Source organism: Cyprinodon tularosa, unplaced genomic scaffold, assembly GCF_016077235.1.
Source record: "Cyprinodon tularosa strain WSP-4 unplaced genomic scaffold, ASM1607723v1 ctg107, whole genome shotgun sequence".
Classification (NCBI taxonomy): domain Eukaryota; kingdom Metazoa; phylum Chordata; class Actinopteri; order Cyprinodontiformes; family Cyprinodontidae; genus Cyprinodon; species Cyprinodon tularosa.
In genome coordinates this window covers 2,395,140-2,421,563 of record NW_024037860.1, presented here as the reverse complement: position 1 = coordinate 2,421,563, position 26,424 = coordinate 2,395,140, and the positions used below count along the sequence as shown (strand labels likewise).

The 26,424-nt window shown below is 37.5% G+C and overlaps 1 protein-coding gene and 1 long non-coding RNA gene across 2 annotated transcripts in view; both read right to left on the bottom strand.

Moving 5' to 3' along the window:
• Positions 1–2,365: 2,365 nt before the first annotated feature.
• The window catches only part of depdc1b (DEP domain containing 1B), a 31,392-nt gene continuing 7,333 nt past the window's right edge, over positions 2,366–26,424 (bottom strand). The window contains exons 4-11 of the mRNA XM_038289172.1: positions 26,019–26,146; positions 25,775–25,905; positions 25,636–25,683; positions 23,272–23,412; positions 22,984–23,150; positions 17,329–17,505; positions 6,780–6,962; positions 2,366–2,706 (exon numbers count right to left, since the gene is read on the bottom strand). Coding sequence (XP_038145100.1) covers positions 2,542–2,706; positions 6,780–6,962; positions 17,329–17,505; positions 22,984–23,150; positions 23,272–23,412; positions 25,636–25,683; positions 25,775–25,905; positions 26,019–26,146 — 1,140 coding nt within the window. The 3' untranslated portion in view covers positions 2,366–2,541. The remainder of the gene's footprint in view (positions 2,707–6,779; positions 6,963–17,328; positions 17,506–22,983; positions 23,151–23,271; positions 23,413–25,635; positions 25,684–25,774; positions 25,906–26,018; positions 26,147–26,424) is intronic.
• On the bottom strand, positions 11,805–12,767 carry LOC119786088. Its single transcript, XR_005281146.1, has 3 exons — positions 12,521–12,767; positions 12,285–12,311; positions 11,805–12,179 (listed from the first exon to the last, which is right to left on the bottom strand). It is a non-coding gene; the product is annotated as an uncharacterized LOC119786088 (long non-coding RNA).

The following is a 26,424-nucleotide window of genomic DNA, read 5'->3' as shown; positions in this document are numbered from 1 at the left end:
ATATTAATAAATAAAAAAGAATACTTTATATGGTAAAAACACTATTGAGAATAGCATCTAATTAGTATTTTGCATTGAGTGTAGTGGAGTTAAAATATATTGATTTTTATTACTGGTAACATGTAAAAAAGCAGCAAACTGTGATATCATTGAAACAAAAGGTCAGATTTATTACCATGTCATTCTTTTCATGCTATTACTATATATACATGTATATATATATATATATATATATATATATATATATGTATACATACATATGTAGACATATGTATATATATTTATAAACTGTACCCCATCTCCAATATCATTTCACATCCATTAATTCAAATGTATCCTGTGCATCAACAACAGATGAACTGAGATCATCACAGCAAAGAACAGCAGTTCAGATATCTTGGTAGCATTCTGTATCACCCCCATAGATAAAATTGAAAAACATTTAAATGAGCACAGCATTGTATTATAAAATAGTTTATTAGGGAAATTAGAAATGAAATTTACTTTCATCCAGTGGGTTTTTCGACCACGCTGAGCAGCATTTTAACTGTAACAGTTATTCCAGCAGTAATGATTATTTAATACAAATCCACATACTAACATTTATAAAACATTTCAAGTCTAAATTAGCTGAAGAGAAACCCGATTGACATTAGAGGACAGCAGATAAGAGATTAAACTGGTAACAGCATCTAAGAAAAAAGCTGATATATGTACCATTCAAGAAACTAATACTTATATACCGGACATAACCATCAAGATAAAAACATGAAATGTAGTCTCTGCAGTGCAGTCATACAGAGATGCCAACTATACATATATAGTGTAAGTCAGTAAGACAGTGTAAGTTGATTCAAGTGGTTAAATTTCACTTTCCATCCAATGATGGTTCTGTTTTAAGTAAGCAGGGATGTCCGAACTTGATTCCCTTTCTCCGGAATCCTTAGATACGTTTCCATTGGGCAAACAATTACATAATTCAAGATTAGTACACAAGCTGCCTTAACACATCATTATTATTCACTAACATTTTGACTTAAGAAGCATCTCTGCACTGTCTTAGTCCAACTCATAAAAGTGCAGAGCCAAATTAGATCCACTCAATAAAAATATAGATAAAAAAATCTGATATGTAACAGGAAATCATCTTAGTGAGGCTTTAGGTGTTTAATTAATACTAAAATAGGAGGTAGAATCAAATCTTACCTTTCAATACCTTTCAAATATTAGGAAGTTCAGTTTTATTGATGCATCTTTCTGATTCAGAACATTAACAAAATTTCTAATCAATGTGAAATACTAGTAACTCTAATGTTTTAAGATAAGTTTTAATTAAAGTTTTAGGTGAAATGCATTAAGTTTTTTTAAATTTTAAAGTGAGATAATCTTGAAAGTATAATGAAGTATAATAGACATATTTAGCAATCAGTCTTTTTTTTTAAAAGCAGGTATTTATATTTAAACTACAGACCCCAAATTTCCTTGGAAGTTATGGAAGTCTTGAAAGCAAATATGGATGTTGACGATGAGCATTAGAGAAATTAAGTCTGACTTTTTACTACTGTAAAGCTAAAATGGATTAACCTTTCTTATGGGACTATGTCAAATGGATCTTCGATCTCAGATATCCTTCTGGATAATAAAACAGCTGGAATATTGGAAGAACAAGAACATAACTGAGGTGAATGTGGGTGATATTTGAGGGCAGAAAGTTTCCAAGGTAAACTCTGCATTATTGTTAAATTTCTTTACAAAACATCTCTTTACACGTGCAGGTCTGTAATAAATTATTAACATTTCCCTCTGAATGTTCCTGTTGCATTTTATCCGTTTAAATTATCTGTGTTGTCAGTCTTAGTGCTGCCCTCTTTGGGTTTGGAGGTGGCTACCACACTCAAATTTTCTGATTTTAAATCTTCTTAAAAACACTCTAACAAAATAATGCTTTAGTGTCATCAATCACATATCTTAGTATCCTGGGGCCCGTTTTAATAAGCGGACTTAACAAACACAGACTCAAATCCTTAACTCTGAAGTGATCTAGCCTTTAGCCTTGTTGGAAACTCTGAGTTTTTCCAAGTTAGTTTAATCAACTCTAAGTTGGTCAATCCGTAGTTGAACATGTGGGTAACAAGTACTGTGGAAGGCCGCTTTTACATTTATTAAAAGCGCTCTCCTCTCTTGTTGTTCCATTTGTCGATCACTAAATTAGGATTTTTATGAATTTAATCATAAAGGACTAGCTTAAAACCTTTAAGTGTAAAGTAAACATTTCCCTTAAAACAAAGAAAGATCTGTTCACCACTCAAATGTTAATAGTTTGAAAGGTTGATATGTGTTAATGCTCATATGCTATAACTGAGATTATTTTATGGTATTAAAAAAAGGCTTTGAGTCCAACAGTAGTGCATACTTTGACGTGTCTAATAAAACTATAATGTTAAAAAAAGTTCCAAAATTGTCAGCAGTCTTCAATTACAGCTACACTTGTGTAAATGAGATTTAGATGTGTTTTAAGGGTGAAGCACAAAGGGCATCATTTCATGCCCTAAAACTCCAGCTTCTCTGGAAAGGTGGGAACGGTTTCTTGAGGTTTAAAAACATGAGATGAGGTTTAAGCCGGGGGGGTTTCTCAGGAATGACAGCAGCTTTGCTTTCCTCAGTGGGAAATCGCTTTTGGTACACCTCTGGGTAAGACTTCTGGAACTGAAATGGAGAAGAAATGAAAATGTTCATTAACCAAAGACAATTTAGCGTTTCATGTCCAAAATATATATGAGGAGAGATTGAAAACTTTGACTTTGTGTTCACCGTCCCTACATTTCACGACCGCTGCAAAAATTCAACAATAAGGGAAAAGTTTTCTTATTTTATGATTTCTTTTTGAAAAATCTTTTTATCATGAAAGACAAAAAAAAAAAACTCCTCTTAATGTTGGCAACTAGTTTCCCGAGGTCAAATGTGCAATCACATGTGGAAGAATGCTGCCACAATGGCCTGAAAGAACCTTGGAAAGTTGATCTAGAGCAGTGGTACTCAAACTTTTTCTGTCATTCCCCACTTTGGACAAGGGGGAATTTTCAAGCCCCGCCTGTCCCCATCGCCCCAACACAATGCTAATGAAATATGAAACAATCTTAAAATGTTCAAATTTTATTGAAGTAACAAGTAGTATCTAAATACAAACTATCTACATCAAATAACAGCAAGCTCAAAAATAAAGAAAATAAAAATGCAGCTGTGTCAAAATTTGTATCAAGCTCAAAGATAGAAAAAATTAAAGTGCCACTCTGCAATCAGTTAATAAAAGAAAAGAAGTGAAATCCATCTGGCAAGACAGGTCTATTTATCCCTGCATTAGTGGCTGCAATGAGCCTGTTTTGCATTGCACAGTTTATCAAAACGGGGATGCAGGCTTGATACTGCCACTCTCAAGTCATGCTCAATGTTCAGCTGAGATCTGTATTTTGTTTTCAGTGAAGCAACAGCTGAAAAGCCCATCTCACAGAGATATGATGTGGCAAAGGGAAGAAGAATGCACACAGCTCTCTGCCCGATCAGTGGATACTCCCTCTCCACTCCAAACCAGAAACATGAACATGTGGCTGTGTGAATCAAACGCCGTTATTCATTTAAGATAAAATATTTCAAATTAAGTTATTTATGATCAACCTGCGCCGTCAATCCCGGCGCATGTGCGCTTTATTTGCAGTCTGGACGCTGAGGGTAAACATGCTGTGTCCCTTACTGCAGCGCTGAGAGGGACTCCTGTGATAGCAGGGGAGAACGGGGTTGGGATTGGATAGGCGCCCCACAGCAGCACCTGCCGCTGGAGGACAAGAAAAGGAACGATACGTGCTTTCACGTAAGAGTCTCCAAAAGTCGCTAGATTTGTCGCTAGTCGCTTTTTTTAAAAAGAGTCGCTGGAGGGGTCTGAAATATAGCGACAAAGTCGCTGAGTTGGCAACACCGGGGCGCGAAAGTTTATTCTGTTACAAATAATATGCCGACGTCACGTCAATCATTATTTTGGCACTTCAGTTCCAGGTGAAATGTTTCTCATATCTAATGTTCTTTTAATTAGACTGCATGTAGGCTAGTAATGATTACTTTGTGGGTTTGATTGGTCTAAAAAGCGGCAACATACAGCTATAAGGACAGTTTGCTCTCACAAGTTCTACATTTATAGTCACACAACACACACACACCGGAACTTGGCGCGCCCCACCTGTCACGTCTCAATTCCCTACCAGTGGGTCGCGCCACACACTTTGAGAACCGCGGATCTAGAGCCTTAATCTGTCTTGATGCAGTCACCTTTGTATTCAGCCCTATCCATTTATTACCCTTATCTGCAAGACAAATGTGAGCACCAGGTGTGAACAGAGCCAGCGACACTACATCATGTTTTACCGACTAGTTCCCTTATTAAAGGTTTCTGGATCTACAGTCTAATAATATTCTCCATCCCACAGCAATTAATATTACATTTGAGTAAACCTAACAAAGGTTTAAAAATTTTTCTACTACATGCAAGAAAATGAAGGGAGTAGTTTCTGGTTCTGATACAATTTATCTTTCTATGCAAACATACAAATGATGTATTGTTTTTCTTTGGCCTTTAAAGCTATAAGATCATCAGACAAAGGTGCATATCATGCAGAAAAATGATCAGTACTAGTAATCACAGCTTTTAATATACCGTATTTTCACGACCATAAGGCGCACCGTACTAAAAGGCGCAGTCTCAGTTATGTGTCCCATTTCTGTATTTAACACACACATAAGGCGCACCGGACTATAGGGCGCGTTTTTTATATACAGGTTCATGTCCTCCACTACGTTTAAATAGCTCTACTGCGTATTTTAAAAATACAGCGGGCCCAAACTGAGTATGACTGTGCTTTATTCATGTATTTATTACAAAGTATTAATCAAACCTGCGAGCTGGCCATGAGACAGACACATCGCAGATGACACAGCGCTGTGATTACTCCTAAATTAACTTAAAATCCTGAAACCTGCCGATGGAATATGTTCGCTTTTATTGCCGGTATCCTGGTGCCTGCACTGTAAATTATTTAGATGAAAAACACCTGCCAGCCGCCGTGTGAGGCTGCTGTTGAAGGGATTTCTGCTGTCGGTGCACCGCTGGTATGTGGGGGTCTGAGCGCCTCCGACAGAAATAGATAATCTGGATGAACTGACTGCAATTAAGTTTTCAGGTGGCCTTTCTCACTTAAAAACATATTAAAACTACTTTATTCCCCCTGATCACAGCAAATATAGCTGCAAGATTTAGATTATTTAGATGAAAAAACACCTGCCAGCCGCCGCGGTGAAGAGGAGGAGACCCGCCCAGAGGCTGCTGTTGAATTAAGTTTTCAGGTAGAAAAATAGAGCAGGAGCAAAACTGAGTATGTTTGTGCTTTATTCATGTATTTATTACAAAGTATTAATCAAACCCATCAAAGTCATCATCCTCTGTTTCTGAATTAAACAGCTGCGCTAAATCAGACATGACAGTTTCCCCTTCTTCGCTGTCAGTCACTTTCCGTGCAGCGCGGCTCCTCAGAAATAATGCCGGCTTTTGCGAAAGCTTGAACAATAGAGCCAGCAGACACGTTAGTCCAAGCATCTACAATCCATCCGCAAACGGTGGCGTAACTTGCCCGGCGCTGCCTTCCACTTATCCTGAAACTGTGGTCTCCGTCTGTCATCCATCGCTCCCACGCCGCTCGCAGCCTTACTTTGAACGGCCGCTTCACACCGATGTCGAGCGGTTGAAGTTCCTTTGTCAGACCCCCCGGGATAACGGCAAGCACAGCGTTCATTTGATTCACCTTTTTTTCACATCGGCTGTGAGATGGGCACGCAGCGATGGTGATGCGTGGAAAAAACCACCTGGTCTCCTCACATACACCTGCCTTTCATCATCTTCTCATCCATCCAGCCTTTTTCATTTGCGTTAATATCATGTCATCAGAGCGCTGTGTCTGTCTCGCTGTCAGCTCCCAGATCAGCTTCTCTGATTGGTTGATGCGGGGCGTCCAGCAGCAAAACTTCAATTTTTCCATCTCGAGCAGCAGCAGCACGTTGGCGGTGCGTCAGATGCTTAAACGCTCCCGACGCGCTGCGGCTGCTGCTCAAAACGCACTGCGGGACCTTTTGCTGCACCTATACGCGCGTCAACCATTGACTTTGCATGTAAACTCGCTGCTTCTGCTGCACCTGCTGGGTCCGGTTCACACCGATGTCGAGCGGTTGAACAGCGAGCACAGCCTTAATTTGTTTCCCCATGTTTTTCACATCAGCTGTGAGATGGGCACGCATGGAGTTACATATTAACAGCGATGGTGATGAGTGGGAAAAAAAACACCTGGTCTCCTTACATTCAGCCACTCTTTCATCATCTCCTCAATGAGGTGGTCTCAAAAGTCGCAGTTACAACACACATAGGGCGCACCGCACCAAAGGGCGCACCTCACATTTTGAGGGGAAAAAAAGACGTTTAAGTGCGCCTTATAGTCGTCAAAATACGGTAGCTTCCCATTATTGAATTGCCTATTGTCTGGCTTTTTAGGTTGAATCTTCAAAGTATTCTTAAAAAAATAGAATTAATAGGTAACATTTTTTATGCATAAGAGACTGTGACAGAGTATGTTGCAATTTCCAGGATATACATGGAAATATGACACATTCTTCTGAAGAGAAAGGATATGACAATTCTCCCAGCTCATCGACTGAGATCAGTTTAAACTTTTTTAATGTGTGCATACCTGTTTGAGTCTTTTCCTTTTGTCTTTAGCAGGGAGTTCTTCGTCTGCAATCAGGCCTTCTAACAGTTGTTGCAGGGGGATCTGTGTACCTATTACCTTCTGCTCCTCACAGTCCACCCTCTTAATCTGTCTGCAGAAAGCCGGGGATGCACTGAAATCTGTATCCGAGCCTGCATATTTGATCTGATGGAAGACAGGAAAGAAGTGTTCCGTTAAACTTCCCAAATGTTCACAAGAAACTTTATTCAGATTTTTTGGAATGTCTGTAAGCTGTTAGAAACGTGTTTTATCAAAATTTAAATGCGGAGATAATATACTGGGGTGATGTCCAGTTGTCAGTCAAAATTCTCCATTCCTGTAGTGTTACATTAAAAGTTTGGATTATGTTTACTCTTATTTGGAACCATTCAGAATTAAAGCCCATTTACCAGCTGTACAAAAACAACTCTAACTCTAACTCTGCCAACACCCTGTGTGACATAATTTGTCCTTGGTAGTAAATTATCTTTTAATTTTTAAAGTTCTGATAGTCAAATGTTTCTTCAAGTTAAGGGGCTGCTTTAATTGAGCTCTTTGGGTTTTATGATTACCAATTTAAAACATGCATTTGATCAGAAGAACCTGGTTCTTCTTATACTTTATGATTAAAACACAAACACTGCAGTTATTAGCATTTTTGTTTTTTCTTTATATCACATAAAGCCATGAGTTCTGATTTTAGATATTAAAGATTTTGATTACAGCGTTATAAATCAGTGTAAAGATTAGAGGATATTTTAATCACAAGTTTATTGCACATCTCCAAGTTTCCCGATGTGCTCAAAATTAACTCTCCAAATACTTTCATGATCTGATTCGTAGACAAAGACTGGAACAATCAATGCTGATGTGTTCTGATAGTGAAAGCAGCTGTTCCAGGCTTCTGAACGTCAGCAGGTGTTGGCGTATTTTGAAGCCGGTGAGAACGGGGGCAGTGTGTCCTGCTGAGCTGCTGTGTGGAGTTATTTAAAGTGGAACAGAGAAAAACAGCACAGCGGATATCAATTTAGGTTGATAACAGGTTCAACTAGAATTAGTACATTTCCAACAAGTAGTTTTACTACAGGGAAATTCTTACTGCTTAAAACTTTGCACTATTACTTGCTATAAAGGTATAGGGAATTTATTTTTCAAAAGCGCAAAAAGACACTTCAATACGGACACATGGAAGTGAAAGTAAAGCCGTTTTATTTTATCCACTAAAGAGAACAAAGGCTGAGATTTCAATTTACTTCAGACCTTAGAAAAGCTAAAGCAAGACATTTTGCAGGATGATTTATTAAGGACGTGAGCAGTTGACAGCTTCCAGCAAGCCATGAGAAAATAATGCGAAGCACTTTCATCTATACGCTTTCTTTAGATCTGTTTGCTTTGCTGGCTCCCATCATTTCTTAGACTATCAGAATTACAGCCAAGGGCAAATAAAACCAAGTCTAAGATGTCAGATCATTCAAACAATACAAAAGTGTAAAATTACACTATTAACTTTTAAGAACATATTTCATTTGTACTATTCTATTTAGATTTTTTTTATGAAAAAAACAAACAAAAAAAACAAGTAAAACGATCATGTAAACTAAAAGACATTCTTGGTGATTGAAGCAATATGAAACCGAGTGGGATGAAGAAAAGGAACACCACCAGCCCCACTATTACTTATATTCTTTATGTGTCTGTAATAACATTTATGTTATTACAGACACATAAGAGGGTGGGCTGTGTGTAACATATATTTAAGTTTTGCTACTGGGACTAATAAAGTTATTTCCAGTATTTATTTATGGAATATGTTCAATACATTTGAAAAAACCCTAAAGAAAAAAATTTGAGTATTCTGTTAACATTCTAATGTTGTATACAAATACTATTGTATAAAATGTTAATATTATTACATTTATAGCACTAGTGCTGATGCAGAAAAGTAATTAGGAGCTTATTTCCGTTCTAACTCATGACAGTGACCTTATAAAGAGTTTCTGATAAACCTAAAGACATTATTTTCACTGTGCGCTTTCCTAAGACCACTGCACTGCATCGCAGCTGCTGGACCATCGTAAATGAATGGGAGTCTTTGCTGTGCAATTAGGATTTGCTTGACTTAAACTGCCCTTGAGCTAAAAAGCCTTAGACAATTAGTGGGACAGTTTACAGAGGCAATATTTCTCGGTTTATTATCTCCAATAGCTACTTCTAAGGGCTTAATGTTTGGTTCCTCTCTTTCCAGCAAACAATTAATTGTTGTGTCGCAACAGGCAGACATTAAATGCTGGTTTCATTAAAAGCTGCCCGAAATATAACATTTTTACAAATAATATATAGATAGCTCAAAAAAGAATATCTAATAAATATTATACTTTTATCTATTCAGAATTCCACTTTATTATCCTTAACGGACAACAGCTTTAAATACAGACCATCAATTATCTGCCTTCTCTGTTTTCTGATGTAGTAAAACAGGATGTACAGAGGATTAAACCAAACCCCTTAGAAGTTAAATTTATAATTCGTCGTAGGGAAACGGCTGTTCTCAACCGTTTCATTTCCGAATTCTCCCAAGTGGTGCACTACTTTACACGAGTGAATAAAGTAAATGTGATTGGTTGATTATCAAGAGAGCGGGATTGTTGTGGCGGAAGGTTCACAAGCGAGTTTGGTTGTGGCCGGTTTCTTTGAAGCATCTTGCTAACCAGTTAGCAACTTAGTGCTAGTAGGTTCCCGATGGGAAATTACATTAAGACCAAGTAGCACTAAATTCGCGACTAAGAAATGACACTCTCAAGGAACGCTATGGACAGCAGAAAAATGCAATACGAGGAGAGTTTTGTGTCGGAGGTCGTGGATGAGTCTCCTCCGTCATTTAGAGGAGGAAAGCAGGAAGAGGACACCAGAAGCTTGGTTTGGTGTAGAAGGCTTACAGCCGTACATGTTTGAGCCCTTGCCTCGCAACGCTGCCAGTTCTGTTAGCTCTACGCCTGCTGAAGACACAGACGTCCATCCCCGTGAACACTGGGACGGAACTCAATGGGAAAGTACATGATTCTTATTTCAACTGTTGCGTATATTAGCGGCGACATATGAATTAAGATGACAGAAGGTGTACAAGCTGACGTATAACTAACTGGCCTGCATAAGCTAATCAAAAACCCCCCACAGATTTTAAGACAGGATTTTTTTTTTAAATATACATTTTCTATATTTTGGTACGATATGGGTTGATAAAGTGCACATTTACACTCACCGGCCACCAGGCACGTGCAGAGGGGGGGGGCTAAGGGGGCTTGAGCACCTGCCCCTTTTGCTCCATGATCCGAAGTACACTTCGCTGCAGCAAACAGAAAGGGGCGGGGACGGACCACTGTCATTCTCATACCTTATATGGAAATGGGACCATTTCATTCCGGAACTGACGGGGGCGCTAGTGACATTATTTCCTGTACCGACCGTTTCATAATAATTATAATAATAATAACGTATTTTATTTGACAACGCCTTTCAAAACACCCAAGAACACTTTCAACATTAAAAATACTAATTAAACAGTAAAGAAATGGCTACAAAACGTGATATGTCACGTAGCATGTCCCCTTTTTTTTAAATCTTTATTTAAAATTATCTTAGTAACAAACAATCTAAAATAAGCAACAATAAGGAATCATTATGGAGATGTATTTATCTATCCTTACACCCTATATATCTCTAACAAAAGTCATAAAAAATAAAATAAAATCAATATTTTGGAGACAAATGTACATTACATTAAGAGCACATTTATCCATCCATTAATTTTTATGAATTATCCTCAAGTGGGGTCATGAAGGCTGCTGACCCTGGACAGATCCCCAGTCCATCGCTGATTAAGAAAACAGATATAAACAAATACATGCTGGTGCTGAAGTTCAAATAATATATTTTGATGTTGTGAACGGTACTCTTAAAATAAATAAGTTAAAATCTAAAATATAATAGCCTTTGGCTTATTTTAAAAGAACTAGATGGAAAAGAGGTTTGGTCTGTAAAACATTTAGTCGACAATTTTGGCCAACTTAGTATGTCCATTCATGGTGCACTTTTGTTGTTTATTTGCCAAATATTTTTTCTTATTATTCTCATTGTGAATATAATTTACAAACAAACCAAAGGACTTTTGAACTTTTAACAAGTGCCATTCGGTAACTAGAATATACTTGGTTGCAGGTGACCTGGCTCAATTATTATCATTATTGACCATAATGTCTCCTATAAGGACTCCAGCTCAACTAGTAAACTCACTGGTGTCCCACTATTCCATTTAGAAATACCATATTAATTTTATCAATTGCAATAAATTCATAAACTGCACTCCAAAAACATGAATATCCAATTGTAGCAAAACCCAAAGTGATTAATTAAAACCTTAAATGTAGCTTCAACCTGGAAAGACTCGCACAGAAAGTAGGTTTTAGATAGTCGGATAGTCGGTAGAAAGTCGGTTTTAGATAGTTCATTTGGCAATAATCTTCAACTTTCTGATCCCGGCAGTAGACACTGTACTGGTAACCACCAGAGAGAATGATCTTTTTTCTACATGAAAACCTTTTTGAATAAAGTCTGTCTTCATCTCACCTGCTCAGCCAATCACCTGCTCAGGTGCCTCCCTCCCAGCCTAACGGCGCCAGTCTCAAGTCCTTCACCCTTCATAAAGTCCAGCTTGATGTGTGCAACTGCTCCTCACCTGAGCTTCCATCACCTCCACCCTGATTACACCTTCGCTTTGTTCGTTTAATCTTATGTTTGTATCTGAACAATATGTTTCTGCAACTTATTTTTTATTACATAAAACAAGTTGATTCTAACTGTTAAAACATAAACAACTTCTCTGTATGTCAGGTTTGTAAAGAAAATTTGTATTGATTCCAGTCATTGTTCAAAAATGTATAGGAAACATTGTATATTGCAAGTTATTAGCTTTGCTTGCATTTAAAATTTTCCAATTGTTAAACAACGCTGTTACAATATATTTACAACTACTTTATTGGTTCTACTGTCTCTCCAACAAATTACAGCCACAATGTAACTTTGTGGAAACGACACCATTTCTATGAAAACTAAATGATGTAAATCAACTGAGCTACAACAAAAGGAACTTTCAGAAATGTAAATAATATTGAAAGAACACATTATGAAAAAGGAGGACTGCACAAGTCAAAAGGTAAATATTCTTTATCAGAAACGATTTCAAATGGCATGTCACAAAAAAACTAACAATATGTGACAGATTGTGGAAAGCAACTTATATTTTCTTTGAATTCAATGTTGGCACTCAGGGCAAAGTCCAGGTATGCCATCACAGTAGTAGCGAGGGTACTCTCCTCTCCTCCGCATCTGAAAATCAAAAAATAAAAAAACAAACAAAATAAAAAACAGGTGCATTGCAAGACTGCCATACAGGAAGAATGGATGATACATATGATTATGAATGAATCTTACCTGTAAGATTGGCGGTATCCTTTCTACCTGCATGGTGAACAGCATTAAACAATAATTAATACTTTATATCTCTCAGTATCTTATCCTTTCATCTCTAATGATATAAAAAAAAGTTGTCCAAATAATGAATTTTAATAAAAAAAAAAAAAAATATATCATTTAGGGTTTTAGTCTCATTTGCACATAAAGATACACAAATCAAAATTACTAGTTATGTGTAAATTAAAAAAATTAACCTCAATTTGTGCCTCGGCTCCTTTGGCATAGGTGTGGTCATCAGCACACAGAGTCTGTAAAAATACAGATATGTTCTAAGTGAAAGATGAATGCAAGTCCAAATAACATCAAAACTGCTTCAACCCTTTTAATTCTTCTATCTTGATTTTCTTTCAGACTTAAAAAAATAAGCATAGAACAAAAGTACACTGTGAATGGACATAATACAAATTCTATGACTTAAAACAACAAAGTGATGAATTTTAGCTACAGCTTACCTCACATTTCGCCCTCTCATCAACTTTTTTCCGCTTTCTCTCCTTTTGTAGTTCTTCTCTGGACCTTTTAAAAAGGACAAATTGAAGGTTTTCTTAAAAAAACTGAATCTAGAAAAGCGTATTAATTTACTATGTGAAAAAAATTTTAAGAAGGTAAAATTACCTTTTGTTGATTTTGTGGGTTTTGCATTATGGATCATGTGCCGAACACCAGTGCAAAAACTTTTCAAACTTCTTTCTTTCTTCTTCCTTTCCTCTTAACCCCGCGTCTTTAAGGCATATATACTAGTGATTATGAAAATAGCGCCCCCTTCATTTCCGGAATGCAATAGTCCCATTTCCAAATAAGGTATGGGACTGACGGAAAGGTCCGTCCCGTCCCCTTTCTGTTTGCTGCAGCGAGGTCCTTCTCCATGATCCCAATGTTGCCTTTTGGTCCCTTTTTTTTTTTTTTTTTTTAATTTTTTTTTTTTGACACATGTACTGAAATTATTATTATTATCTTTTTTTTTTTGGCAAGAAAAACAATACAATAAGCCCTCCGGTCACATTGTTACCTTTGACCTTTTGCCGGTGACGACGCACTTGCCTCTCGCACAGTCAGATAAGGCGGCTAATTGCGGAGCTAAAGGTAGCGAACAATCCACATTACACTGTGGCCGCTGCTCATTTGGCCCTAAGCAAGATCAACCATGATCGGACGGATGGCTATGTCTTCAGTCTGCACCACCTCTCCAATGTCAACCTGAATAGACATGTAAGTGAAACCAAATGAGCCCCATGGATGATGCAGTATTGTTTGATCTAAAACACTGTTTACTCTGTGCTTTTAGTCTTTTACATTGAAAATTATGTTTTTTAATTCACAAAAAACTGTTCTGTAATGATTACAGAACAGTTTTTTTGTGAATTAAAAAACATAATTTTTGGTGAAAATACTGGAGTAGGCTTGCTACTTGTCAGACAACGGAAAACTTTGAACGTTGTATAATTTCTCTACTTTAGCAAAGAGTAGCGGTTTAAACGGAGGAAAGTATAGGACGCGGCGCGCCTTTCTCTGAAGAACTACTGAGTGGGAGGAGACAGCCAGGTGAGGAAAAGCTGTTCTTATCTATCGATTCAATATTTTTTATCATACAGACATTAGGCTGTTGTTCTTGTGCTATGAGCTAGCTGCTAGCTAATGACTTTGCTAGCAAAGCAAGATAACTAAAAAGCTTCCCTGTGTCGTTAATGATAGTAGGACATTCTTCAGTATTACTTATGCAATAGGGGCACATCGCCCGTCAAAAACCTATCATCTCCATAATGGATATATGTCTGATTTTCTAATTTCCTTTGCTGCATGATGTACATTGCATTTATTCTAGCGTTAGGTAAATGTATCTTGAAGGAGAACTCATCCAGAACTACCATGATAGATATATGATAGATATAATGTAAGAAGCTGGTAAAAACAAAACTGCGCAGCTTATGCAAGGAGGATCGGTTGTCAGACCTTCTCTTGTTGGCAATCGAGAAGGATGTGCCAATCATTCACAGTGAGGTTATTAACATTTTTAAAGACATGGCTAACAGAAAACTGCTGCTGTGAACAAAAGAGAACAAAAATAGCAAAAATGTTTAAAAGTTGGAAATTTGTTTTTAAACAGTTAAATCACCATGACGGAAAATAAGTTTTTGGATCATAATCTTGGATTTAGTTTGGGGGAAAAAGAAAGGCAAGAGACTGAAATAAATAAGACATTGACCTTCACTCAACACAGAAAAGATGAGACAATGAGGAAAAAAAGAAAAGAGAAACTGACAAGATAAAACGAAGAGGAAAGATTGAAGAAAATGTATATAGGTACAAAATACACTAAGACGCAAACAGAGTAGGCTTTTCTCATGGTGACATGCATTAATAAAATGTTTGTTTTGTTCTTTTTTTTCTGCAGTTCCACGTTAAAGTTTGATGCAGCAGCTCTGCTTTTCTGAATGGACCGTCTCCATCTCCTCTGTCAGTACAGCAAACCAGGCAGACATTCTTTCTTATAGATTACAGTACACTAAAAGGTTGCATTGTGCCCTTGTATGCATTTTTAACAGTTTAATTCTGCAAAGACAAAATATGTCTGGTGGTCCAGCTCTGATTTACATCTTTGGCTAAATTGCAGGTTTGAATATTGTAATACTTTCCTATAACAAAATAGACCTGCAGAAAGAAATTACTAATAAAATATTTTACATATGCATAGTTCTATGTAGAGATTTCCCTTAGCTTTGATTGTATGTCTCACAATTTTGTAATTTATCATTGTTCATTAAACTCTGAAAGCTATGTGACTTTTTTAATATTCTGTCCTAAAATGTGATAAGATGTGCCCTTTTTTTTTTGAGCATCTGCCCCTTTAGTGGTCTCTGCACGGCCCTGCCGGCCACTTTATTAGGTACCCCATGCTAGTAACGGGTTGGACCCCCTTTTGCCTTCAGAACTGCCTCAATTCTTCGTGGCATAGATTCAACAAGGTGCTGGAAGCATTCCTCAGGGAGTTTGGTCCATATTGACATGATGGCATCACACAGTTGCCGCAGATTTGTCGGTTGCACATCCATGATGCGAATCTCCCGTTCCACCACATCCCAAACATGCTCTATTGGATTGAGATCTGGTGACTGTGGAGGCCATTTGAGTACAGTGAACTCATTGTCATGTTCAAGAAACCAGTCTGAGATGATTCCAGCTTTATGACATGGCGCGTTATCCTGCTGAAAGTAGCCATCAGAAGTTGGGTACATTGTGGTCATAAAGGGATGGACATGGTCAGCAACAATACTCAGGTAGGCTGTGGCATTGCAACGATGCTCAATTGGTACCAAGGGGCCCAAAGAGTGCCAAGAAAATATTCCCCACACCATGACACCACCACCACCACCTGAACCGTTGATACAAGGCAGGATGGATCCAAGCTTTCATGTTGTAGACGCCAAATTCTGACCCTACCATCCGAATGTCGCAGCAGGAATCGAGACTCATCAGACCAGGCAACGTTTTTCCAATCTTCTATTGTCCAATTTCGATGAGCTTGTGCAAATTGTAGCCTCAGTTTCCTGTTCTTAGCTGAAAGGAGTGGCACCCGGTGTGGTCTTCTGCTGCTGTAGCCCATCTGCCTCAAAGTTCGACGTACTGTGCGTTCAGAGATGCTCTTCTGCCCACCTTGGTTGGAACGGGTGGTTATTTGAGTCACTGTTGCCCTTCTATCAGCTCGAACCAGTCTGGCCATTCTCCTCTGACCTCTGGCATCAACAAGGCATTTCTGCCCACAGAACTGCCACTCACTGGATGTTTTTTCTTTTTCAGACCATTCTCTGTAAACCCTAGAGATGGTTGTGCGTGAAAATCCCAGTAGATCAGCAGTTTCTGAAATACTCAGACCAGCCCTTCTGGCACCAACAATCATGCCACGTTCAAAGTCACTCAAACCACCTTTCTTCCCCATACTGATGCTCGGTTTGAACTGCAGGAGATTGTCTTGACCATGTCTACTTGCCTAAATGCACTGAGTTGCCGCCATGTGATTGGCTGCTTAGAAATTAAGTGTTAACGAGCAGTTGGACAGGTGTACCTAATAAAGTGACCGGTGAGTGTATATAAATGTTTAAGCCAGAATGATTTGACATTTAAATATGATTTCCCTACAACTTTAAAGAAATATACAAGGAGCAAACCAGTGATACCATAAAATAAAGTATTCAGTTAAGTCCTTAAGTCCAGAAGGCAGTTTGTCATAAACTTACTTTTAAAAGTTGCTTTATAATTACAACCTTCCACCACCTGTTGCAACAGATATTTAAACTCATGAGCACCGTAAAAACAGAACATGCAGAATAGATAAGTATGTCCTAGAGTGACGTGTACAATCAAGCTAAATGAAAACTGCTTAACTTTGACTAAGAAAAGAATAATCTGTAATATACACATCATCACTGCTGAATGCTTTATGTTTGAAACATTAAACTGCATCAGCAGTACACCCACAAATTCAATCAGATTCAATAAATACTTCTTGATATCACTGCTCTATATCTGAGATTTCCAGTGGTCAATGCTGCAGTTTACAGCCCAGCAAGATGCTGTAAATTTGTTCTAAACAAAGAGCTTTAACAGAGGCCACAGGCAAACTGAAAACATGTTGGTAACAAAGAACCATGACGTAAATCAGAACTAAACAAACCAGAGCAAACACAGCAGGACTGGTGAGTCTCAAATACATAATAATCTATTTTTACATAAATAGCAACACTAGGTTGATGGCAACTTTTTTTTTCTAAACTTGTCTTTCACTGCATCGCCAACAATTTTCTTACTAGCTCCAATATATACCTTAGGTTTGTATTAGTGAGTAAATATTACCGAAATAGTGATAACAAAACAGAAACAAATATATTACACTATCAGTGCCAAACTGGAGCCTTCAACCTACCTGTACGACTTGGAAATGGAAACAATTCAAGTTTGTTTTTATCACTCAAATCATTATTGCATTAAGGCTATGTGTCAAACTGACCTGAGCTCTTTTTAAATGTGACAGATGCTCCTCCACCTGACATTGCAGCTTGGTATTCACTTGGAAGATGATGTTGTGATGCTCCATCATAAAGGTCACCAGTTTGGTAGCAAGCAGCTCATCCAGGTCCATGTCATCGGCGGAGCCCAGGACACAGGGAGAGAACATCTGCACCATCTGCACACCCATCACAGAGGAACAGGACATAAGAAGCAACTTCATTATCAACTCAATTAAGTTACAGTCAGTATAATGAGGATGGAGGAAATTAATGACACATTTTGTGCTGCTAATGAAATAGATATTTTGTAAACATGCACTATCTCAGACTCTAGTCTAACTATAATTGAACATCTAATACAGGGTGAGTTTCCTTATTAACAGCAAGATTACATTTCTTATATAAAATCATATGTCAAACATTTTTAAAAAGCTTTCCAGAGGCTTCTACAACAGGAACTTAAACCATTTAACCTTAATCTTTAGGACAGCACCACGTTGTTACATAACAAGTAATATTCTGAATGCAAAACATAAAAACCTTTAAGCTTGAGCAATCATATGTACATTTCTATTGATCCACAGTATCTATTGACTATGAGCTTTTCTTGGTACGTATATCACACTCAGGCAAAACAATACAGAAAGAGCTGCCCTTTGACACTTGAAAGCTGCAAGAGAGCAATTATCCAAAGTTTAAAAAGAAAGTCTTCATTTTGTGTTAAGCTGAAATGTCTGGCAAGAGAACTTTGTGGCATCTGAATACTTTGGGGAGGAAATCTTACAGTGACAGGAAAAGCTTAGCCCTCTGTGAATATGGTGGATTTTCATGAATAATGTTTTACTCTATGAGAGCATACTAAATGTGTTGAGACGGGCAGAACGGTGAAAAGCAACAAAAACAAAACTAACTGGAACATTTAAGCTGAATTTTTATCTAAATTCTTGATCTATGTGGACATTTTTATAGTCTCCGGTACTCAAACACAAGGGTACCAAGGTGACTCTTATTTATATTTGCTTGCATAGAGCTTCACTTATTAATCATAGATAGAATTCTTAATCACATACATTAAAAAAATATTTGTAAAATTTATAAAAATCAAAAAACAAAACAGATGCATATTTACTAGTTGCATCCAGTTTTTAAAATCAAACATGTAAATGAATAAAAAAATAAATAGACAAACCTGTACATATGAGGGAACAGTGATAAGTTCAAGTAGGACTGACCAAATCCAAATAAATAATCTGGATGCAGACACCGTCAGAGCCAGGCCTCTCATGATAATAAATTGTGCTGGACGATTAATCGTCCCAGAGATTATAGCAATCAGTGATCGTATCATTGGATTTAACTCTAAAGTGCTCCCAAACTACAGCTTTTTGGTTCGGCTTCGAAAGCATTTCCATTCCTGTTTTTTTCAAATCTCATCCTGCATCTCTCTGGCTTGCTGCTCCTTAGTCATGACGCTGATATGTACGGAGCCCCTACAGGGACATGGAGGGAAAACGTTAACTTTTGCGAGATCTCCCAATACTTTTGCGAGATCCCGCAATACTTTTGCGAGATCCCGCAAAACTTTTGCGAGATCTTGCAAAAAATAAACTTTTGCGAGATCTTGCAAAAATTAAACTTTTGCGAGATCGCTCAAAAAATTAACTTTTGCGAGATCGCGAAAATTTACTTTTGCAAGATTGCGCAAAACTATTGCAGGATCTCGCAAAAGTATTGCGGGATCTCGCAAAAGTATTGGGAGATCTCGCAAAAAAATAAACTTTTGCAAGATCCCGCAATACTTATTGCAGGATCTCGCAAAAGTTCTTTTTTTCACCTCCATGTCCCTTTAGGGGCTCCGTAGTATGCAACAAGAGCTACGCTAAGGAAACGATGGGGGTGAGTGGAGGCCGAGGCAAAACCTTTTGTCTGTAGTAACAAGAGAAGAAGACACAGTACAATTCAGCCTGTATTATTCTAAACAGATAAATTTGATAATTAAATCAAACTTGAGCTCAAAATTGAGCATGTACATTGTATTATCAGTCTTGATGAAAAATAAGGGATTTTAAAAAAGCACTACATTGTGTGGCTCGTATTTTCAATTCAAACGTAACCCTTTAATGTTTTTCGTGTCCTTGGAGATACAGACATTTGACAAGCTGGGTGCAAAAAGGCCTATGAACCATCTGCCCTTTACAACAGTGGATACATTTACACCTTGTGACCTTATAGAAACATTAAAAACTGAGCTGATGCATTCATTTGCAATGGCAGCCTGCTTAAAATGCAACACCTAATGAGAGGTTAGTTGTTTTTCATCAGCAAAATATATCAGATGATTAAGTTCAGTAAAATATTGTTCTTTAGTCATCATTACATACATATTTGTTAAAAATATGAATTACACTTAAACAGCTCAAATACTAAGGTATTAAATATCTGTATCCTGGAGGATATGTTCCCCAGTTAGGAGTATTAAACAACCTTTGTTATTCCGAGACTTTCTTCAAGGTCCAAACTTATAGAAACATAATCAATCCCCAATATTAAAGGAATAGTACACCCAAAACATGATTAGCCTTCATTTTCTACTCACCTCCATGCTGAACAACACTCTGGAGTACTTTTTTGATATCTCAAATGCATCTGGAGATCTGGGAGACTTCTTGCTGTCTGCTGACATTCAAATAATGGAGGTCTATGGCGCCCGAGACAGAAAGGTCCACAAAAGTCCACAAAAACTTGTCAATATTCCTCCATAATGCTCGTCCAATGTAATCCAAGTGTCCTGAGTGGGTAGCATCCAGAATTTACTCGAAACGAAGTCATTTAGAACGTTTTAGAGCCTAAACAGTAGTGTATAGGATTTCCTAATAGCGCCCCCATGCGCGCTCACGATTCTACGGAAGCCGGCAGACCAAACCAGCGCATTCAGCTCGGCAAAGAACTCATGCTCTTCCTCAACACTGAAGTCCTCAGACATTTTTCTTTCGTTGTTTCTTTCTTTGCACAGGTAAACAGCACATTTCTTCTTCTACGCTTGCATTATCGGCAGACCAGACGCTGAATGCGCACTTCCTTCCGGTTTGGTCTGCCGGCTTCCGTAGAATCGTGAGCGCGCATGGGGGCGCTATTAGGAAATCCTATACACTACTGTTTATGCTCTAAAAACATTCTAAATGACTTCGTTTCGAGTAAATTCTGGATGCTACCCACTCAGGACACTTGGATTACATTGGACGAGCAGTATGGAGGAATATTGACACGTTTTTGTGGACTTTTATGGACCTTTCTGTCTCGGGCGCCATGGACCTCCATTATTTGAATGTCAGCAGACAGCAAGAAGCCTCCCAGATCTCCAGATGCATTTGAGATATCAAAAAAGTACTCCAGAGTGTTGTTCATCATGGAGGTGAGTAGAAAATGAAGGCTAATCATGTTTTGGGTGTACTATTCCTTTAAGATAATACCCTTCTATGAAAACCCTTCACAACATTATGCTCCTACTACGACCAATGAAATACCCCCACAATGACTACTATAATGCTGCCATCTCGACATGAGAGCACTGTTGAGACAGCAGCAAGACAAAGTATTTCACAGCTTGAAAAAAGCTGCGTAAAGCCCAACCCAATAACAATGATTATTGCTATTATGACTGGAGATGTATGATAAAAATGGTATAACACACATTGTAAAGAGTTCAGGTGATACTTTTACATTCGTGGTTGAAGAACTTTGCTCGTTGTGCAGGACTGTGCGTGCAAACCTAACAGATAGCCAACTGTACATGCCCATAACCAAGAGAACACCCAGGCGTAATTTGATCCAAGTACAAAATCAGTATAAAGCGATACCTGAGGATTAACCGCTTCTGTTCCTTATAGTAGTGAAGACAGAGGCAGGCACAGGTTTTGTCAAACAAAGTAGGTAAGTAAAGTGTCGTCATCTTGATTTGTGGGTAATGTCAGAACACACTCATAGGTGGCTAAGAGTAGAGTTTGTTTCAGGAGCAGCAAAAGCCCAGTGTGCATCAAGAGGAAAGGAATGCTAATGAATGATTAATGGAAATAAAAAATTAGGATTACAGGGAGGCGGATCAGGAAGCAATGGGTAAGCACATGCACAACGCATTTGTGCAAAGGGGGGGTTAAATTACACGTAGCCGTGCATAAGCCACGCGTCTGGGAGCAAAAAAGACCAGCAGACACACATTCTGGTGTCCTGAAGATTGCTGGCCGTAATGTCACTAAGATGTTTCTACGGCCATGCCTGTTGAAATGCTGGTCTGTTGAAAAATCGTGCTGCTTGTCCAACGAAGAAAAATCAAATGACGGAGTGCTGGTTATAAAAAAAAATAGAAATATTGCCACCCCAACAATAGGCCTGCAATGTGGAAATGGCCATATATCTAATTGGCAGCATCTATCTGACTGTCTGGGGGAGGACATCCTTCCACATTATCAGAAAATCTGCCAACATTATCAAGCATCCTAAAGCATTTAGAATGTTTTACAAGTTGATACATAAAATATTACAAAGATATGGAGCTTTTTTTTGTTTTGTTTTACCCCAAACAGGTTATGTATCCTGTGGGATACAAACCGTAAATGAAAAATAAAGGACTTATTAAAAAAAAATAAAAAATTTAACTTGTCAATTTAGCCTGGATCATTCAAGAAAGATAATAAATAATAAAAGTCGAATATATTTTAAATATGCCTCCCCATTTAAGGGGTAATGTGAATTTTTGTCTGGAGATAAAGAATATAGATACACTCATCGGCCACTTTATTAGGTACACCTGTCCAACTGCTCGTTAACACTTAATTTCTAAGCAGCCAATCACATGGCGGCAACTCAGTGCATTTAGGCATGTAGACATGGTCAAGACAATCTCCTGCAGTTCAAATCGAGCATCAGTATGGGGAAGAAAGGTGATTTGAGTGACTTTGAACGTGGCATGATTGTTGGTGCCAGAAGGGCTGGTCTGAGTATTTCAGAAACTGCTGATCTACTGGGATTTTCACGCACAACCATCTCTAGGGTTTACAGAGAACCAGTTACTAGCATGGGGTACCTAATAAAGTGGCCAGGTGAGTGTATAATTTGGGTGAACGAGGTTATTAAAAAGTTCTAATCTAATCCGCTCAACCTGAAGTAAACAAAATAAACTTAGTTTTAAAAGCTTTTAAAAAATGACGCTGCATATATTTCTCAACTAATAGTAATTAAAAAAGTGAGTGTAGTTACACTGCAAAAACAATCCAGAAATAAGTAAAAAATGGCTTAAATTAAGTATATTTAGCCTTAATTTGAGTAGATAAATAAGATGATTTGCCAATGGAATGAGTATTTTTACTCTTAAAATAAGATAGTTAGATAATATTTACTTGAAATAAGAGGATAAAATAGTTTTTTCTTATTTTAAAAGGAAATTGTCTTGTTCCATTGGCAAAGTGTCTTACTTACCTCCTCAAATCAAGGAAAAACACACTTATTTTAAGAAAAAATAACTTATTGAGATTTCTATTTTTTGCAGTGTAACGACTGGGCCCTTATTGGATTTCAGTGACTTGAAGCTTTTGTTCTAAAATTAGCCAAACAGAAAATCTATACGATTTAATGTTATGGGAAAAAGCAGGAAATGGTACCAGTGTTCGAGTAGCAATGGCGTCATTAAGTGGAGGCAGGTGAGGATTGTGGCAGACCCGAGCCATGAGGCGCAACAGCAGCTGGAGCTGTCTCCGGTTGGGCGGCGGCAGCAGCAGGCAGCTGACCTGAAGAGCTTCAGTGGCGTTCTCCTGCTCTTGTAACAAGCCTGCATATATAAAGAGAAGATTCCTGCTGTCTGAGGCGGACAATGACTACATTAACATGGCTGAAGTTTATCTGTCCTTGAGGCCAAATATTGTAGAGGGTCCGCAATGTGAAGTACTCACTGAGGATGTTGACAAAGACCTCATATAGATGGAAGGTCAGCAAGGGCTCTTTTAGTCTCTGATAATAATCTGCGACTGTTCTCAAAACATCTCTCTCAAAACCTGGGTATAGTGGCTGTTTGGCATCATTTCCATCAGGCCCTGAAGGAGAAACACAGAAAATACCTAAATAAAGACTGTATGGATGAAGTACAACTTATTCACTGTTATTATTTACAGATAATATGTATCAAAAAATATGTATGCCCCTTGTCTTACAGCGGGTAGTAATTGAGGATTTTATTATGAGGGGAAACTCGTATAAATTAAGAAATTGGTCAAAAAAGGTGGGAATATTTGTTTGATAATTTGGCCTTTTTGTTTTTAGTTACTGCAGAAAAGATACAAGAGTTCATAAAAAAGATGTCTAAAAAAGATAAAAAGACTAAATCTGAGGGAAACTGCATTCAAAACAAGTAAAATTATCTGTCCATGAAACAAGACAGATATCTTGACAAAATTTCTTGAATGAAGATGAACATTTTGGACCAAGTACATGATGTATATCTACATTACGTTTAAGTACTATATTTCACACAAAAAAAACAGATTGTTTATGGAAACTTAACCAAATAGATATGCCATGAAATAAGTACATGCCAAATTAAACATTTAAATTTACTATAAATTTTAGGCAGGACTAATTCTGCTTCTAGGCACTCTGACTTCTGACTGGGTGCTTCCAACTAAACAAGATAAGACGGCTTCATCCTGTTTTTTTTAAGCTGAATTCAGTGTCTGGAAAAGGTGGAAATAACTTCATAAACATTTTACATTAACTAGCTACACAGCAAGTGAACAGCCTCAGCCTCTAAGTTCCTAGTTTGGGCTTTAACAAGTTAATGAGAGAATAGTCAAGGCGGGGCTAATATAAGCTCTGTCTGAGGTCTGTGGCAGCCCCGACCATGCTGGACCACAGCAACGTCTGTGGTGAACTCAGATTTGTCTGAACAAACTAGGGATACAGACGTAGGGGTGTAAATCACACCCATCATGGCGATACGATTCAGTATCAATTTCCTGACCCAACGATTTGATTATTTTCAATTCTCAAGTTTAGACCACGATACGATTCGATTAATTGTTTTTTTGTGTGTTTTTTTTACCACTCAGGCTATAGAATATTTCAAATTTGAAATAAATCAGTGAAAGCTGTAATATCTTTATGCATTTTATTTGAGAAACAACAGCAAATACCAGAAGTAGTAAAGTTGTACTCCACCTAGGCCTATGAAAACCTCATTCACTGAAAAATAATAATGCCTCTGTGTTATACAGTCTGAAAGGCCTTGCATCAACAAACCTAAACCGAGGTAAGAAGGCAAAATAGGTTTAGCGCCACCGAAGCATGGGAGTCAGAATCAAGTCCAGAAGCAAATGGATAAAAAAGACCGAAGGAAAAAAAAAAACATGAATTGACACTCTTGCGGACATGTCGATGCATCGGATCGTCAGCTGTTGGATCGATGCATCGATACAAAAGGATTATTATTTACACCCCTATACAGACGCATCAGTTTCTATGAAATGAAACAAGTTTTTAAAGTTGTTTCCTTTTTCAGCGCAAAATATTGGCTTTAGAGACAAAGTAAACCATGAAGAAGTTTTCATGTCGCACTCAGTGAAAGCAACCAATCAGATGTCAGGGGTTCTACAGACTTGTCCCGCCCATAGAGTTTGATGGGTGAAGCTGAGAGTTCGAATGACTTCATGATGTGTCTGCTTTGCAGATACCATGAAATAAATAAAAACAGAGCTACATTTCCACCAATTTACTTTAAAAAATGTCTATTATCATTTAATATCATAATTTAAAAGTAAGAATTAATATGTAACAGCTTATTAATTTAAATATTTTTACATTTCATAATTTCACACTCTATTTAATTGTAAAATGCAAATCAGGTCAATAAATAGTACCGTTAACTATTCAATGATAAATTTACTTTTTTCATAATACATTTACCTTTATTTATTTAATTTTGTCACCTTCAACTCTACATACTTGCTATAATTACCAACTTATAATTTTCCTTTCTGCATTTTCTTTTTAAAATGGATCCAAAAATAACTGAAGCCAACTCCTTTACAAAGTCTGAACTACTGAGAATGTCTGATTTAGAATCAAATACTTTAATCTTTAAACATTAAAGCTGCAATGTGGTTTGTTGAATTGCAAAAATACTTTGAATTCTTATCAAATATTGAAAAATTTGAAAACTTCCCAGACTCAACATTACTATGTTACAGGTTTGACATAAACAGTCCTACAACTAAAAGCAGCACAGTCCTCCTAAAGCAGATGAGGATTTAATGAATACTTACATTTTGCAAGGCACCTCATAGCTGAGATCACCCAATATGGCATGTCCTCTAAATATTAAAAAACAAAAATTAAGCTCTTTTATAGAAAATCGATAGAAAATATTTCAATCAACCTGAAAGGGAACACCCAGTATCATACCAGCTCGGTTCTCCAGCACAACTACACCTGCTTTATTAACATTGAAGATATTGTGAACAATGTGCCTGCCGTTCACATGTGCTGGGTTTAAAACTCCATCCAAAGTCTTCAAGCCCAGAGTTTTCTGCAAACTTCAAAAAACAAAACAAGAAAAAAAACAGATTAAGCATTAAAAAAGAAAGTCAAACAACAATAAAACCAGAAAATGTTTTAGTTGTACAAGTTGTGTGAAATAAGAACGTACTGTGTAATAGTCATTGATTTCCAGATGTGGTCCACTTGTTTAGAAGTCACTTCCCTCCTACGTATCAGCTTGCATTCATCCACATCTCCAATAGCAACACTGTGTCTTTTATTCCACAAGTCTGAAGTCTTGTTAAAAGGAATACATGAAAAGAAGAGAAGAGTAATACCAAGCGTGACAGCAATTCAGTAAGATTATATATTTACAGAGGATATCTCACTTCTAGTACAATTCCCTTTTTTAATTAGAATGAGAGTATAGCCCTGAATAGTTGCCTTTACAGAAAGGCGTTAGAATATTTCATCTAATTTTCTAATCCATGTTCTGGGCAGCTGAATAACAGAAACTACCTTCATCCTGACAATGTTGTACAGGACACAGACAAAAGCCTTGGAGAGAGGAATAC